Source organism: Bubalus kerabau, chromosome 8 (assembly GCF_029407905.1).
Source record: "Bubalus kerabau isolate K-KA32 ecotype Philippines breed swamp buffalo chromosome 8, PCC_UOA_SB_1v2, whole genome shotgun sequence".
In the NCBI taxonomy this organism is placed as follows: domain Eukaryota; kingdom Metazoa; phylum Chordata; class Mammalia; order Artiodactyla; family Bovidae; genus Bubalus; species Bubalus kerabau.
This window is the reverse complement of record NC_073631.1, coordinates 49746018-49763932: the sequence shown is the minus strand read 5'-3', so window position 1 is coordinate 49763932 and position 17915 is coordinate 49746018. Positions and strand designations below refer to the sequence as shown.

Genomic DNA, 17915 nt, shown 5'->3' with positions numbered 1-17915 from the left:
CCCTTCCAAGACTCTCCTCCTGCAAAGTGAATGAAAGCTAAGAACACAGGGAATCCTAGTACTCACAGTTCCTCTCAGCCCTAGGAATGCTTGGAACTGTGTCGTTATCATTGCTTGGATCAGAGGCGCTAAATCCTCTGCAGTGCATAGGACGATTCCACCCAGGGAGGACTTGTCCCGCCAAAAATGCCAGGTGCATCCCTGATGATAAACACTGATAAGAATTCAGAGAAGCCTAAATATTTGCAGTTGTACAGTAGCATCAGAAGAGCCACACTGAAGATTTCTTGGTTTGTGCCCAAGAGTTTAGTGGGAGGAAATTACTAACTTATTTTTATCTACACAGTGCGGTCAGAAGGCATTACATTCTGAAGGGTCAGGCTATGCTGGGAATTGTTTATTTCATTAGGCTGAAGTCCTACGGTTGGCTCAACCTGTGCTGGCCTGCATCTGGGACCTGCTAACTTCTTGGCTTAGATGGGCACTCGGAGCCAGCGAGAGCCCCGTGAGCTGCGAGTGCAGCCTGTCACGTGGGTGCTGTCAGATCACCCCAAACCCCCGACAGGAGGCCAGTGGCTGGCCCAGCATCAGAGAGTGGGATCTGGCTGCAGTCGGAAAATCTTTTCAGAGGTTTTATTCTGTAACAGGCAAAGGAGTCGAGCACTCAGAGTTAAATGGTCTATTGCTTCTCATAAACCCACCATCATTCCCTTAGGCTTCAAAAATGATTTTTGAGCCCACTGGCTAAGAGAGGTAATTAAAGTTAGCTAGCCTTCAGACCTCTGGAAACTGGTGGCCCGCTGATCCCTGTGTTTTCTTGTGCTTCACCGTGGGTTGGCTAATTATTTCCTGATTTATCCATTCATTATCTAACACACTTTGAGTGCCTGCTGCAGGCCAGTACTAAGGCAAGGTCCTGACTTCTTGGCTTTTTCTGGCACAGTGGAAGAGGGAGGCGGGTCCATCAGTGGTTCGAGAGCCAGGTGCCAGGTGCTCAGGTGTGGGCAGTGTGCTGGGAGCATGGAGGAGGGACTCCTGTGAGACCTGGCAGGGATACAGGGTGACTGGGCATTCCAGGGTATCCCAAATGTGGCCATGTTTGAACTGGGTCTTGAAAAAAACACCCACAGAGTTAGCCAAGGGGAAGAACAGAAGGGTGGACAAGCATTCCAGAGAGAGAACGCTGTGCACCAACTCCCAGAGACAGGAAACAAAGACTGTCAGTGGTCCAGTGGCTGGGGGGCAGGGTGCCACAGCGGGAAGGATAAGCCTAGCACCGGGGGCCCTGGAGACCAGGGGAGCTGAGGTAGATTCTCCTGTAGCTCAAAGACAGGAGAGGCCATTAGACATCCCCTCAGTGCCACGTGTCAATCAAAATAATTAAAAGCAGAAGAACCGGAAAGCTGGTTCATATATCCCAACATCCATTCAGCTTTTTCCCCAAGAAGAAACTTTTGATAAAATAAGGTGAAGTGCCAGAAAGATGTGTGTTCAATAGGATGACACAAAGTAAGTAAAATAAAAGTAGGTTAAAAAAGAAAAAGAAAAGGGAGAGAAAAGTAAAGGGAAAAAAAAAAACAAAACACCTGCAGAATTGAGTGATGGCCAGCTCTGGGTAGCATTGACTACTTGGAGTCAGACAGACCTGAGTTCAGGTCTGTCTTTACTAACTCGAGTTTTGACCTCTCTGGTCTTTGATTTCCTCATCTGAACACTGAGATAATAATACCAATCTCATCACATTTTCTGTGAGGATTAATGTGATCCCAGTGGTTTTTACCACTAGTTTATTTATTGCTTTTTAAAGCATTAACCCAGGGCAAACAGTAGATTATGGTTTTTGAGGATTAGTTGTCATTCGTGGAATAAAGAACGGTCACAGCTTAGAGCTAGTAAAATAGATTCTAGAAATGACAGAATCTCTATTCATTTATTTATTCATTGGATAAATATCCATCACACACTTTTTTATATTTTGGCTGCATTGCATCTTCATTGTAGCACACAGATGTCTCTAGTTGTGGCATGCAAGCTTCTCTAATTGCAGCAGGTGAGATCTTAGTTCCCCAACCAGAGATTGAACCCCGGGTTCCCTGCATTGGGAGTGCAGAGTCTTATCCCCTAGACTACCGAGAAAGTCCCCCATCACACATTTTCTATGAGCAGGCACTGTGTGAGGCTGAGGACTGGATAGTGAACAAGACACACCTGGTCTTTGCTTTCAGGAAGCTCCTTATCTGGTGAAGAGGACCAGGTATTCAGGGATCCTATGCTGAAACTTATGTTAGCCTCCACTGGCAGCTTGTTTGGACTGACCTGAGCCAGTCTGGCCATGCAACAGTTACCCCTGTAGAAGGTTGAGGTGGTGAAGCTTAGCTTCTACTCCCACAACCTCACCACCGGGTGGTAATGAATGCAAGTGTTAGACTGAAGTCTGCTGCAGAGACAGACAGTTATCAAACAAATGTTTATCAAGTAGGGAGAAAGCAGTTTGACCAACCTGTTTGGTGAACTTGATGAAGTCCCAGCCCTCTCTCTGTTGGTCTGTTCCAGCCGTACCTCAGAGAAAAGGTTCGCTCAAGGCAGCTGCAGAAGTCGTCCAGAGACAGGACTGTTTCCCTGTGTCAGCTTCATGCTGTCATCAGCCTTCCTGCTCTGACAGCTGCACTCGGAACCTCCAGGGCCCTGTTTACGCAAGGGGGGGATGTCACTGAACGTTTTTTGCCAGGCTGCATACCCTGAACACCAATAGGAACCCATTTCTAGCATTTGTTATACTAAATCACAAGTTTCACCAACACTAGTCCATTTTTTTTTTTTATGTGCAGAATGTTTATCCGGATGCATGTTGATGTATGGCAAAACCAATACAATATTGTAAAGTAAAATAAAATAAAACCAATTTTTATTAAAATTTTATTTAAAATAAAATAAAATAAAACCAGTCAAAAAAAAAAAAAAAAAAGAATGTTTATCCAGATAGCCAAAGGACTTGAAGTAGGCAGTGTGGGACTGTGACCTCAGGTTAACACCAGTTGATGAATCCAGACTTTGTATTCTTCATACCCTGTGAGCTGATCACCCCTAGAGGTAGCAGCCAAGACCAACTGGTTCATACACAATAAAACACCAGCTACATACTCTTGTTTTCTCTTGCATTTGTTTACATACTCAAGTGCTTTAAAGTAAATTAGACATGTAACCATGTTCCATTTCTCTCTCCTATTCAAAAGGTATCATGGGGGGAGTAGAATAGAAGAGCGCTCAGTTCAGTTCAGTCGCTCAGTCGTGTCCGACTCTTTGCGACCCCATGAATCATAGCACGCCAGACCTCCCTGTCACCATCACCAACTCCCGGAGTTCACCCACACTCACGTCCATTGAGTCGGTGATGCCATCCAGCCATCTCACCCTCTGTCGTCCCCTTCTCCTCCTGCCCCCAATCCCTCCCAGCATCAGAGTCTTTTCCAATGAGTCAACTCTTCGCATGAGGCGGCCAAAGTACTGGAGTTTCAGCTTCAGCATCAGTCCTTTCAATGAATACCCAGGACTGATTTCCTTTAGAATGGACTGGTTGGATCTCCTTGCTGTCCAAGGGACTGTCAAGAGTCTTCTCCAACACCAGAGTTCAAAAGCATCAATTCTTCGGCGCTCAGATTTCTTCACAGTCCAACTCTCACATCCATACATGACCACTGGAAAAACCATAACCTTGACTAGATGGACCTTTGTTGGCAAAGTAATGTCTCTGCTTTTGAATATGCTATCTAGGTTGGTCATAACTTTCCTTCCAAGGAGTAAGCGTCTTTTAATTTCATGGATGCCATCATCATCTGCAGTGATTTTGGAGCCCCCCAAAATAAAACTTTTTCCACTGTTTCCCCATCTATTTGCCATGAAGTGATGGGACCGGATGCCATGATCTTCATTTTCTGAATGTTGAGCTTTAAGCCAACTTTTTCACTCTCCACTTTGACTTTCTTCAAGAGGCTTTTTAGTTCCTCTTCACTTTCTGCCATAAGGGTAGTGTCATCTGCATATCTGAGTTTATTGATATTTCTCCCAGCAATCTTGATTCCAGATTGTGCTTCCTCCAGCCCAGCGTTTCTCTTGATGTACTCTGCATATAAGTTAAATAAGCAGGGTGACAATATGCAACCTTGACGTACTCCTTTTCCTATTTGGAACCAGTCTGTTGTTCCATGTCCAGTTCTAACTCTTGCTTCCTGACCTGCATACAGATTTCTCAAGAGGCAGGTCAGGTGGTTTGGTATTCCCATCTCTTTCAGAATTTTCCACAGTTCATTGTGATCCACACAGTCAAAGGCTTTGGCATAGTCAATAAAGTAGAAATTGATCTTTTTCTGGAACTCTCCTGCTTTTTTGATGATCCAGTGGGTGTTGGCAATTTGATCTCTGGTTCCTCTGCCTTTTCTAAACCCAGCTTGAACATCTGGAAGTTCATGGTTCACGTATTGCTGAAGCCTGGCTTGGAGAATTTTGAGCATTACTTTACTAGCATGTGAGATGAGTGCAATTGTGCGGTAGTTTGAGCATTCTTTGACATTGCTTTCTTTAGGATTGGAATGAAAACGGACCTTTTCCAGTCCTGTGGCCACTGCTGAGTTTTCCAAATTTGCTGACATATTGAGTGCAGCACTTTCACAGCATCATCTTTTAGGATTTGAAACAGCTTGACTGGAATTCCATCATCTCCACTAGCTTTGTTCGTAGATGCCCTGAAGCCTGTGTTTAAATGTACCTCTTTTCACTTTCAAAGTTGTCCGGTTAGGATAATAGGTATATGGTTACTTTGCTTCTGGAAAGAATGCACTGGCACAGAAAATGGAGAATAAACCCAAGAGAATGGTTTGACTCCCTCTCTAGTAGTGTTGTTATTATTGTTCAGTCACTACATCGTGTCTACTCTACGATCCTGTGGACTGCAGCACACCAGGCTTCCCTGTCTTTCACCATCTCCTGGAGTTTGCTCAAACTCATATCCATTGAGTCTGTGGTGCCATCCAATCATCTCATTCTCTGTCGTCCCCTTCTCCTCTTGCCTTCAATCTTTCCCAGCATCAGGGTCTTTTCCAGTGAGTTGGCTCTTTGCATCTGGTGGCCAAAGTATTGGAGCTTCAGCTTCAGCATCAGTCCTTCCAATGAATGTTCAGGGTTGATTTCCTTTAGGATTGATTGGTTTGACCTCCTTGCAGTCCAGGGGACTCTCAAGAGTCTTCTCCAGCATCACAGTTCGAAAGCCCCCCCTTGATACATCTTCCTCATTTGTCAACTTCAGAATAGTACCTTTGCTTGCCCTTCCTCCTAGTCATTTTGGGGGGCGATATTTCTTGGATGTGAATACACTTTGTAGAGAGAACACAAATTAGGGATTGTTCCTGTCCTTAAACCCAACATCGGTTTATGCATTGAATGGACTCTGTCTTGGAAGAAAATTAGCTTCAGAATCTAGATGGTGTCAGCTCTTTCCTTGTCTTCCTGGAGAATGGATAGACCTGGTAGCCTGCATCTGCCAGGGAGGTAACTAGTTTCAGGAATTACATTTCCCCTTAATTCCATCAGAGAAGAGAACATGACCCTTAAAAGTAAAACCATAAGCCCTTCCTTTGCCTTCATATGCATTAATGTGAAAATTCTCCAATAAAGATTCAACTTACGCTATTATATATGAATAGAACTCTTTTAAAAGTTTGAAAAGACATCATAACTCATGAGAATTGAGTGTGCCTCAGCTTGAGTGTGCCACCCTATGGGTGGATACATGGATATAGTGAGTGTTCCCGGGGGAGCAGTCACTTACAAGATGAGAATGGGGTGAGTGCCACAAGCAGAAGTACTTTTTTGCATAATAATGTAGAATTTTATTTTTTCAAAGTGAAAATGCTTTTTTCTTATTATAAAACTGATACATTTTAAAAACCACCAACATTTTAGGAAATAAAAATAAATACTTCCATGTAAAACTTGCCATCTTTTCCCCATGTGTATGTGTTTATATATGTGTTGTACATGTGTACCTCTTTGCATATATTTTATATTTTAAAAAATAAAAGTGGAATCCTATTGTAGGCATTGTCTTGAAATCTTTTTTTTCTGTCTGCAATTATTGTGGACATATTTCAGTAAGTATAGATCTACATCATCATTTTTATAGCTTCCCAGAAATTCCTGCTGGACTTCCGTTTATGGGGTCGCACAGAGTCGGACACAACTGAAGTGACTTAGCAGCAGCAGCAGCAGCAGAAATTCCACTGAATAGATGTGCCAATAGTTTATGTGACCAGTGCCTGATTGCTTGTTATCTAGGTTTCTTTAGGGACACAGTATCTACCTGCTCTGCTATAGTTATTTAAAATCAATTTAAGATATCTTCACACACATACACAAGCACATCACTTCAAAATTTCACTAGGAGACAATTCATAAGCCTGTTAGATTAGCATCTTTGATTTAGGTGGGAAGAGTCCTGAGAGTTGAAGTGTAGTCCAGGAGGAGCTGTAAATAAATTACAGGGCAAAGGGCATATCAGAGTGGAGATCAAGATACTGCACTGTTGTTACAAACTGCCTGAAGTAGAGTCAGTTACTCTAGGGAATACTTCTCATACACTGGAGCCCAGAGCTGGTCATTCCCGAAGCTATATCACTGCTGGGAGCCTCTGTCATTTAATAGCCCTTCCAGCTTGAAGCCCAGTGATCAGAATATTCCTTTCAAAGGAGAAACACTCATGTTCACATGTGGGTGAACAAATCCAGTAACACCTCAGTGTCATGAGCCTTGCCACTGGGCAAGACTTCTGGGAGCCCCACCAGGAACTCTAGCATATAAGAATACCTCACCCCATGAGTCATCCATGGGGCACCCCTCAAGCTTTCATGGAGCAACACTTTACACTCCGTTTATACAAGCAAGCTGGATGGTCTGACTTCCAGGTTTGGCAAATTAGAACTCTGTGAGTAGGACTGTGGAGGCAGGCCCTGACTGAGTAAAAGTGACACCAGATGCAGGAGGAAAGTAAAAGCCAGGGACTTCCCTGGTGGTCCAGTGGATTAAGAATCCACCTGCCAGTGCGGGGGACTCGGGTTCCATCTGTAGTCGGGGAACTAAGATTCCCACATGTCGTGGCAACAAGAGAAACCCACATGCCACCACTAGAGAAGCCCCCTAACACCACAACTAGAGAAAAGCCCTTGCACCACAATGAAGACCCAGTGCAGCCAAAAAGAAAGTAAAAGGCTGCAAGTGGGGACGCTGAAGCCCTTTTTGTGTAGGACAGAAGGCCTGTGTACTTTCTCTGTTTGTATGCCACAGGTGCCTCTTGTGATGGTGGGGGTGATCACTTTAGCCATCCCTGACCAACATTTGAAACCATGGCATAGAAGAGAAGAGAAAATATTCAAGTGGTTTTTACTTAGTAAAGATAAATCTTACAACCTTTGAAGTTTTTGTGCATACCAGGTTGTTGCCATGTAAAATTCATTTCTTGAGATGGATCAGGGTCAAAAAGTCTGAAAGGTATGGTAGGCCCTGATATCACCATTTTGTAGCAAAGTATAGAAATGAATGCCCTTAACAGTGACCTTGAGTTATAAAAAAAAAAAGATCAAATAATGTTCAAAGTATATACCATTTAAGAGAACAGAGTACAAGAGAATGAAGACCTTTGGAAAGATTCCTATTACAAAGTAGCTACAATTTTTTGAAGATTTAGTATTTTTAATCTTAAGTGGAAAGCCTTTCTACCTTCTCTCTAACTTGAACCATAATATAACTTTAAAAAATACCAAATTTGACTTGGTGGGGGGTGGGGAAGAAACCTAAAAAAACAATAATGAAACATTGTACTTTAAAAAAAATTAAGTAATGGAAACAAAATTAATTGAACACCAAATTTCATACATACTTAACAAAAAGATATTCACCTTCAGGTATATCTCATAAGGTATTCATCTATCTGTGGTTCACATTAAGTGGAACTTCATTCATTTAAAACCTATATTAAAAGGCATAACAAGACTTCCATACTCTGGCTGGACATTGGCTTCCAAAGATAAGCGATCCTTTTGCTACCACACCGCCGCCATCATGGGTCGCATGCACGCTCCCGGGAAGGGCCTGTCCCAGTCGGCTGTGCCCTACCGCCGCAGCGTCCCCACCTGGCTGAAGCTCACTTCTGACGACGTGAAGGAGCAGATCTACAAACTGGCCAAGAAGGGCCTGACTCCCTCACAGATCGGTGTGATCCTGAGAGACTCTCATGGTGTTGCACAAGTACGTTTTGTGACAGGCAACAAAATCTTGAGAATTCTTAAGTCCAAAGGACTTGCTCCTGATCTCCCTGAGGATCTCTATCATTTAATTAAGAAAGCTGTTGCTGTTCGGAAGCATCTTGAGAGGAACAGAAAGGATAAAGATGCTAAATTCCATCTGATTCTGATTGAGAGCCGTATTCACCGGTTGGCTCGATACTACAAGACCAAACGAGTCCTACCCCCTAATTGGAAATATGAGTCATCCACAGCCTCTGCCCTGGTTGCATAAATTTGTGTATTGTACTAAAGCAATAAAATCATTGTTTAACAGAAAGAAAAAAAAAAAAACAAAGATAAGTGAGACTCTGAACAAGTCCTCAAGGAACGTGAAGTCTAGTAGTCCAGACTGCAGTCAATCCACATTGGCTGACCTTCAGTATAAAGTCGTTTTTCAAATTATGGTGTAGTGTCAGCCAAGACTGGTTGAAACTGACTATCTTCTGAAGAATCTAGGGTCTGTGGTCCCGTATGTGCAAACCTGTCTCTGCAGCTCTGGTCATGAATTCACATTACCAAGGGTTATGCCAAAAGCCAGGTCCAGGTACGACCAGGCAGGCTGGCCCAGTCCCTGTAAACCCAGGTAACAGAGCAAAAGGGAAGAGTGTCCAGCTGAGCCTCAGGTCCTGACCTGGAAGTCTGCAGGGCAGCATCAGGGAGTAAAGTCAGGCCTGCATCCAACAGCAGCCACAAGTTACTGCCGTGTAACTTTGCTTCTCTGTTTCTCCTGAGAGCTCAGGCCTCTGTCTTTTCTTGACTCTTTCTCCACATATGCAGCTTCACAGGTGGTGCTAGTAGTCAAGAACTTGCCTGCCAGTGCAGGAGATATAAGGGATGTGCATTAGATCCCTGGGTCAGGAAGATCCCCTGGAGAAGGGCATGGGAACCCACTCCAGTATTCTTGCCTGGAGAATCCCCATGGACAGAGAAACCTGGTAGGCTATACAGTCCACAGGGTCACAAAGAGTTGGACACGACTAAAGCAACTTAGCAACCTAGCCACATATGCAGGCCATATTTTTAAGACCTTACTTGGTCCTGCGCAGGTTCCTTCTGTGTGTATGTACTCTGATGCAGTGCCCTCAGTGGAGGGGTCTGAAAGCCCACAGCGTGGGCAGCAGACCTCAGCTTTGTCTCCTTCACTGCTGTCCTGCTCCAAACTGGATGTACTGTCCTTACCAGCCCCCCCAAATCACCATATCTGCAAGCAGAGCACTGTTTGTCTGGTCTATGATAGAACTGCCTTTGTTAAGCACACCAGTAACAGCCACAACAAACTAATGCTAATAATTCTGCATCCCTCTATTAGCCTACTTTTGCTAATTTTACTGATTTAGTGGCCATGCCCCTCAGATTTTCAGGAGTTCTACTTTTTAATAGCCTATCCTGTCTTCCCAATGCTTGTCAAACCCTGTGTCCTACTTTTTGGTTTAAAACAAAAAAAATGGTCTCTGTGCTCAGAGGAGTCACAAGGTTCATGGAAATATTCTCCTCACTTTGTGTCATGTAAGCCAGTGAATTTTCCTGCTGAGACTGTTCTGATTTACCCAGGCCCCATGTAATTTTCAGGCAGCATGGATGCAAATGTCCTGTGGTTACCAAAACAACCTCAAATAAACTGGTGGGAGGTGCCACCTGTGCATCGCATCTAGCCGTAGAGCTTCTCCCACCAACAGCAGCACGCGGATTTGATGAGAGTTCACATTGTTGACTGCCGTAGTGATATTCAACATGAAGTCCACCGTAGCACCCAGCTTCCCTGCTGGTTGCATTTTCAGAGAGAAAGAAGGGGGAGAGGTAGATTCACAAAGTGGCAGTAAAACGTTCTAGGACTTTCTAATTATCCCTCCTGACCTCTCCCCCTCTGCAGTCAATTTTCAGTATCTCTGTTCATGGCCCTGAGTGCTTAAATTCATCCCCATTCACTCCTAAAAACCCTGTGGCAAACTCATTACTGTAACTTCTCAAAGAAAATGCCCCAAACCTACAATGAACCCACTCACATGTATCACAGGATAGTAATGTCACCCCCTATCAAGCTGGGAGTGTGTCCTTGGCACGGACAAGGGATATGACAGTGGGATCCTTCATTTGGTCCTTTATTTCCATCAGCCTCTGTAACAAAAGAACCCAGCAAAAGCTTAACCTTGATACACATGTTGGAGAAGAGATTCAGGCAGATCCCTTCTGCATGTGAGAGCACACCTTGGAGATGCAGGCGGCATCATGTACAGCTTGGCAGGCCTGCTGGGGCATCCGCTCTGGCGGCTGCTTAGACTGGGATTAGGTGAGGAGCCAGGGGTTAGCAACTGGGTGTGCTAATGAAATCAAAGGAGGACGGGGTGCAGACTGGGTGGAGGTGGTGGCTTTGCATTGAAATAGTAGCTCTGGAATGCAGACTTCCAGAGCTCTCCCCACAGTGTGGAGAGGAAGCCTCCCTGTTAGAGAGTTGCAATCTAAGAACTGAGAAACCGTGAAGATGGGAGTTTGAGAAAATCAGGAAAGATGATGTGCTTTTTTAATAAGACAGCTTTACTGGCCTTTTCAGTTCTACCTTTCTGTGTTCTGGAACGTGGTAGAGGCAAGCAAGGAGGACTGGGTTAGCAGTTAGGAGACCTGATGTTGTTTATGATTTGCGGTGTGGCCTTGGACATGATTTGTAGCCTCTCCAGAAATCTCAGTTTACTTGTCTGTGAAAATGAAAATAATTGCAGATAATAAAGTACCATACCAGCACAGCCACGGTTCATGGGGCTGAGACCGAGGTTTCTCTGAGCCTCCGTTTTCCTCCTTGTTAAATGGGGATAATCATACTGACCCTGTAATTGTAGTGAGTGATGAAGAGGGCAAGTAAACCTTGGGGTTCTGAGAGGCCAATCTCACAATTCTGGGGTCGCTTTAAGAAGTCAGTTGTCAATCCGGGGCCGGATGCTGTAGTGAGCCTCATGTTGCCCCACCTGACCCTTCTCTCCAGGGAGCCCCTTCCCTCCTCCCCTCTCCTCCCCTCCCCCAACCTCTTCCTCCCCTTGGCCTTCCTTTGTCTGGGAGGCTCCAAGCTGCCTATGCTGTTGTCTTGATCCATCAGGCAACTGCTGTGTTTCAGATCCTGGTGAAATACATCTGTGTAGTTTTAAGAAAATGTGGGTTCCTTTGGGAGGAAGGGGTTAGCCGTTACGTGGGTGTGCATACCCTCCACCACTGCACTGGAGATCCCTGGAACCAGAGGAACGATATTTACTCTCCAGAATCAACATGAACCTGGCCTGTGGTTAAAATAGTTTTTATAAACAACCTGTTTCTACCTACTCATTAGTTTCCACTAAACCTCTGGAGTGGGAAAGGGGCAACATTTTATTCTTCAATTCAGAGGCAGATGAGAGAGAGAAGAAGAAGAAGAAGAAGGTGGAGCAGAGGTTAGATTTGAATCCATTCAGCAATTGCAAAATTCTCATTCTTACATTTGCATCCCAATTACCTTGGAATTCACTTTTCTCAAATCCTCAGATAATTCTAAAATTTGATCTGGTCAATTGTGTTGGTGTTAAAATGAGAAAGGGCTTAATGCATTCTGGGAAAGAAACGGAAAACTTTGTTAAATATGTGATTTAAACATTCCTTTTTATTTTATCTTGCCAAATGAAAATACTTTATCCACTGTCACCTGTAAGAGAATCCAGATCCCAGACTGGATGAGGGAGGAAGGTTGGCCCCAGCAACCCTGACCTCAAAGAGAAAAGGGAAGCCTTTCTCGGGACCAGGTGAGAAGCAGCCCAGGGATGCAGTCCCTCCATTCACTTCTTATGTGCTCAGTCACTTGCTTCCTCTGTGGCTCGGCGGCCTTGCTGCACGAAGCAGGGAACTTGGAAGCCCATTCCGTGTCTCAAGACTTTCGCTCAGCACACCCCTTTTTTCTCCTTCGGGATTTGCCAACGTCCAAATTCCAGTGCTTGTAATAGTCACCCCAGATGTGTACCAGGGCCTCAGTATTTGCAGAATCTCTATGTCAAGCTTTAAGTTAAAGATGCTTCAAGGAAGCACCCAGTTCCTTCTGCTAATAACCGCAGTTTGTCATGTGACACCTGCCCCTCCTCCCCATTCTCTCTGAAAACCCCCCACCCACCCCACCTTTGAACTGTCCTTTATCTGCCAAACATCTCCATTTCCTTCAAGGTAGTAATCTTCTGCTTTTGTTATTTAAGTTTGGTTGTCTTCTTAATTGTTACCCAATTGGTCTGGGGCTTGCATAAACAGTTAACAAAAACACGGCGCACGAGGCAGCCGTTTCGCTTTCTGGGCTTGTTGTTCTTGGCACTGGGTCAGTTCTATGAACTTCTGGTGTCCAACTGGTAGGACCTGAAACTCTGTGTTTAACAAGTGCCTGTAGTCAAAACAGTTGGCGTGTGCAAGCTCGGATAGCTGGTACTGACTGCAGCTGGCCAGCCGTTGGGTCCTGGGCTGTGCGGAACACTGGACCCCCAATCACAGTGCTCTGTTTGGGGGCCAGGCTTTTGTTATTTAGTTTGGGAGGAGGAGGTCTTCTTTTTTTTTTTTCTTTTTCTTTTTCTTTTCTGTGATGACATCTGCTAATATGGATCGCTTCAGGTTCCAAAAGTACAACGTGTTTACAGTCGTCGTAGAATCAGATTAAGTTGGCAGCCCGAGTCTCGCTGTAAGTGGTTTTAGTTTACATTTCTTCTTCTAGCAGGATGTTTTGCATAAATTTTGCTGATCCTGGGTTATTTATAGACTTTTTTGAAAAAAAAAAAAAAGAAAAAATGGGGATGCCTGAGAGTTTTCTGTTCTAACTGTGGAAAGTGAAATCCGTTTCTGCAGCTAGAGAAACGGCCGGGCGGGCGTGCGCAACAGAAGGTTATTTTAGCTCTTGAAAATTAATTTCTCCGAGAGGTCACTTGATAACATTCCGGAGCGTCCTCTCCAGCTGCCGACATCAGATTCCCTGATAATTGTCTTAGGATGTGTTGTTTTCTTTTGGTTGGTCACAAATGGAGTAAAATGAAAGTAATGATGCCATTTCCTCTGGGACGCTCTGGGAGAGTGGATCCAGTGATTGGGTATTGTTTCAAATGTCCGAAATAGGTTCCTGGTGGTTGTTTTGTCCAACCCTGGGGAGCAGTGCAGCCGGCCCAGAGCGGGCAGTGGGACTGGGGGAAGGGCTGAGGAAGTCAGCTAGCTGCTGGAAAGTGAGTTTCCACTTTGTCCTCACCGAAATGACAGTAATACTCCGGGGGTTATAGTACTAAAATAATAATAATAATAATATTGAACGGCAAGACGGCATGTCAGCTATTGCATGATCTGTTTGATTTTCTGGCCCCAGTGGCGGCGTCTTTGGGGACCGCATGCCTTTGGGGACCGCGTGCGTGTTTGAATGAGAACTAAAGCCAAGTATGTTCAAAATCACTAAGGCAGCATTAGCACTCTATGAAGGGGCTTCCCATAATATTTACTAGAGCAGTTGGCTAAAAATTGCTCTGCTTTGCCCACCGAGTGGCTGTGTAATTAAATCGGCCCCTGAGAGCCTACCTTGAGCACCTCCCATCTCGGTGTCTGTGCTCCCAGAATTTGCATGGGTAAGTAGCATGTTCATCAGCGTAATGAGTGTGAAGTCCCCGTCTAATGGTCTAGGAGAACGTGGCAAATGAGACACTTCATTGTGCCTCTGGTTAAATATTTTAAACCAAACAAATTGAAAGGGAGGGAGAAAACATCACCTGGGCCTTGTGAAAGGCCTTCTGAGTAGGAAGTCTGTCCTGATCCAGGTACATGGGTCCCTCTCAGGTCCAAAGCTTCCACTGCTCCCCACCCCCAGCATCACCAACTTACACATGAAATGAAAATGGACGGTTGAAATGGAAATTTCCAAGGTAGTAACTGTGACATAGGGCCAGACATGACATGATTCTCACTGCCCAGTGCTGCCATCAGTGGATTTCTTCTTCTCCTCCATGTCTCTCTCATCTGTGTGAAGAGCTGACTCATTGGAAAAGACCCCAATGCTGGGAAAGATAGAAGGCAAAAGGAGAAGCGGGCAGCGGAAGATGAGATAGTTAGATAGCATCGCTAACTCAATGGACATGAATCTGAGCAAACTGTGGAGAGAGTGGAGATCAGGAAAGCCTGGAGTGCTGCGGTCCGTGGGGTCACAAAGAGTCAGACATGACTTAAGAGACTGAATAACAACAGTAATATACAAGCAAGGTTGTTTGTATTGTGTGTTGTTTTTTGGTCTCCTCTAACCTGGCAGAGAATAAGGATGAGGCTTGCTTTTCGTCTTCTACGGTTTAGAGCATGCCCTGTACTTTATCATGATAGTCCCACTGAGCTGGAGAGGGACGGGTCAGGCCCTTTGGTCCCAGTATAAAGATGTGGTCTTAGCCTGGACGGTGAAGCTGGGGAGCCAGAGCTCCAGCCCGCACATATCTTTCTTTCATCCTCCTTCTCATTCATTGCCCCATCCAAACTGGGTGAACTGGCTGCAATGCAGAGATTAAGAAAGTTTTTGTTCTGATTTGATTCCAGTCTGCCTTTATGGATGGGACCCTGTTATACTCCCGATTTCCTCCTCCTGTCTGTCAGGCTGGGGTGGGATTGGAGACCCACCTTTGAAGGCCTTAGGTTGGAGGTGTCTCAGATTGTGTGCTTCTCAGCCTACAATGATTATGGGTGCCCCTTCCCTACTGTATAGGTCATCTCATAGCCTGAGTGAATGAAGAACCTTGAAGGGAACCCACAGGCGTTTGTGTTGGAGAGGTTGGCAGTGAATACTGAGAAGTTTCCCAGCCATCCTCCTCGCCCTTTGGCTTTTGCATATGAATTGGCCAAACCCTCACATCCCACCAACCTTGGGAAAAGGAAGATGCTTTACAGCAGTTCAGCTGTTCTGTGCTGGAAGACCTGCCTCCTGGCAGCCTGAGTGCATCTGTAGGTTTTTCGTTGGCCTAACCGGCAGCTTTCTGCCAGTGGGAATGGTGTCTTGGAGAGATTTATAGTAGTAATAATCATAATACGCTTCTTTTGTGTTTGCATAGCCCGACTCAACTTTTAAACCTCTTTTACATGCCTCGTCTCATTGACTCCTCCCTATAGCCTTGAAGGGCAGATATTTTTAACCTCAGAACACAGAGGTTCTGGAAGGAAGGAGCCAGTATTCGGACTCCAGCTTTTGGACGCCAGTGCTCCTTGTATTGGTTTCAGCTGCCTAATGGGTATAGTTGGTTGCCACCAACCAACTATATAGGTTGCCAAAAAGGAGGGCAGTCTGGGAATTGGAAAACCAGGTTTTCTCCTTTTATTGTATTTCTTGTCAGTTATAAAGTCATATTTGATTACTCACTGTGTGAAGCTCTGATAAGAGCTTTACACTTAGTCTTCCAACTGCTGATAGCAGGAGGGCTGTTTTTAGCCCCATTTGTTAGTCATCTGTGGGATCTGTACCAATGAAGATGAAGATGTGTGGACCAGGTGACATACCTGCCCTGAATGGCAGGTGGATCAGCAGAGTCACACCTCTAGAGTGCTGTCCACAGGTTGCTGTCACCCCAACGGATATATTATGTTGCGCACTTGGCCCCGTCCTCCTCTTCCATGTTATAAATGAGGATTTAGAAGAAGAATAGTCTTAGTGTCAGGATTATCCAATTTTTCAAGATAGGAGAGATTTAGGAGGAAGAACAATTACATTAATGAGTCAGAGTCCAGAAAGATCTCCAGAGGTCAGAGCAGCGGACTGACTCCAACAAGATGACATTTTTAAAGGACACCTGTGGATAAGCAGCTTGGCAGTGAAGAGTGTGAAATAAGACTTAAGGGTGATGTGGCTGTTAGAAATAAAAAATATAGCTTGAGTGCCTGGTGGACTTAACAGGAGAACAATATCCACAACAGACAGATGGGAGCTGCCCACCTATAATGGTCTGCCTTCTGAGTGTCACAGTTTAGGAAGGCCGTGGGAGCCAAAGAGGACCCAGAGATCAGGAGAAGAGTGAAAATGACCTTTTGAGAGGAATGATTTTAGAAGATGTCTGAGAGTATTTAGCCTGGAGAAGGAGATTTCAGGGAACAAAGCATTTGGCAAAGTGTCCACGGAAGGGAAACTGGACCGGTTCAGGGTGACCTCCATGGGGCAGAAATGGAATTAACATTCAGGCAGAAGGGAGACTGTCCAGCGGCAGTGCTGCCTGGCCTGGGAGAGCCCAGGGCCTGTGCTGGAGAAGCCAGGCTGGGCAGCCCCATGGCTGCCACTCCAAGGAGGTGATGCCAGCCCTGGAAGGGGCCAGCAGAGGTAGCAGAGAATGTTTACCTGTGGGGTTTCTTCTTGCTCTGGAGGTTAGGGGTGGGGGAGTCTGTGACTGTGTCCCAATGTCAAATTCTAAGACCCGAGTCTCTTTGGTAGAAATGATGGCTGTATCAGGGACGAGGGGGCTGGCAGAGGGGAGCTGTGCCTCAGCCTTCCACCTGTAAATAGAAGGGCAGCCATCGTGCCTGGTAGGGGAAGAGGGGACTGTGTATTGCTTAAGACAAATTAACACTTCTTTGTGGACCTGAATTGTCTGTCTTGAAGTGAGTACCTATCTGCTATCCTACGGGCCCCCTTAGTTACCTTAAGTTAAAAATTACTTCCTTTAAGTGATTCCAAGAAGAGTTTTAAAGGTAACTCTCAGTGATTCTGAAACTGGTTGTTCTGTGTGTGGATTGTCTTGGCCCTTACTTTCAGCAGAGCTTTGGGGTTTTTTGTTTTTGAGGCGAAATCCATATAACATGAACTAACCATTTTAAAGTGAACAGTTTGGTGGCATTGAGTACATGTACAGTGTTGTGCAACCACCGCTTCTATCTGGTTCCAAATGTTTCATCACTCCAGAATAAAACCGCATACCCATTCAGCAGTTATTCTACTCCCTAGCCCCCTGCCTCAGTCCCTGGCAACCTCCAGTCTGCTTTCTGTCTCTGTGGATTTGCCTATTCCAGACATTTCCTATAAATAGAATGTATATCATACATGACCTCTGTACCTGGCTTCTTTCATTTGCATAGGGTTTTCTGGGTTCATTCATATGGTAGCATGTATCAGTACTTCATTTCTTTTTATGGTTGAATAACAGTGAGAGACTTTATTTTTTTGGGCTCCAAAATCACTGCAGATGGTGACTGCAGCCATGAAAGATGCTTGCTCCTTGGAAGAAAAGTTATGACCAATCTAGAGAGAATATTAAAAAGCAGAGATATTATTTTGCCAACAAAGGTCCGTCTAGTCAAAGCTATGGTTTTTCCAGTAGTCGTGTATGGATGTGAGAGTTGGACTATAAAGAAAGCTGAGCACTGAAGAATTGATGCTTTTGAACTGTGGTGTTGGAGAAGACTCTTGAGAGTCCCTTGGACACCAAGGAGATCCAACCAGTCCATCCTAAAGGAAATCAGTCTGAATGTTCATTGGAAGGACTGATGCTGAAGCTAAAACTCCAATACTTTGGCCACCTGATGGGAAGAACTGACTCATTTGAAAAGACCCTGATGCTGGGAAAGATTGAAGGCGGGAGGAGAAGGGGACAACAGAGGATGAGATGG

At 44.9% G+C, this 17915-nt stretch overlaps 2 protein-coding genes across 8 annotated transcripts in view; both read left to right on the top strand.

The window, feature by feature from the left end:
• ATXN7L1 (ataxin 7 like 1) overlaps positions 1-17915 on the top strand; it is a 252662-nt gene that overhangs the window by 174522 nt on the left and 60225 nt on the right. The window contains exon 1 of one of the 7 annotated variants that reach the window (XM_055590219.1): positions 12698-12999. The exons of the other annotated variants lie outside the window; for them this stretch is intronic. The gene's annotated coding sequence lies outside the window, so the exon portion shown is untranslated. Of the gene's footprint in view, positions 1-12697; positions 13000-17915 lie in introns of those variants that run through there. 7 annotated transcript variants of the gene reach the window in all.
• LOC129659114 (40S ribosomal protein S13-like) lies at positions 8052-8630 on the top strand. Its single transcript, XM_055590222.1, has one exon. It carries the CDS (start codon positions 8107-8109, stop codon positions 8560-8562), a length of 456 nt encoding a protein of 151 aa, XP_055446197.1. The 5' UTR covers positions 8052-8106; the 3' UTR covers positions 8563-8630.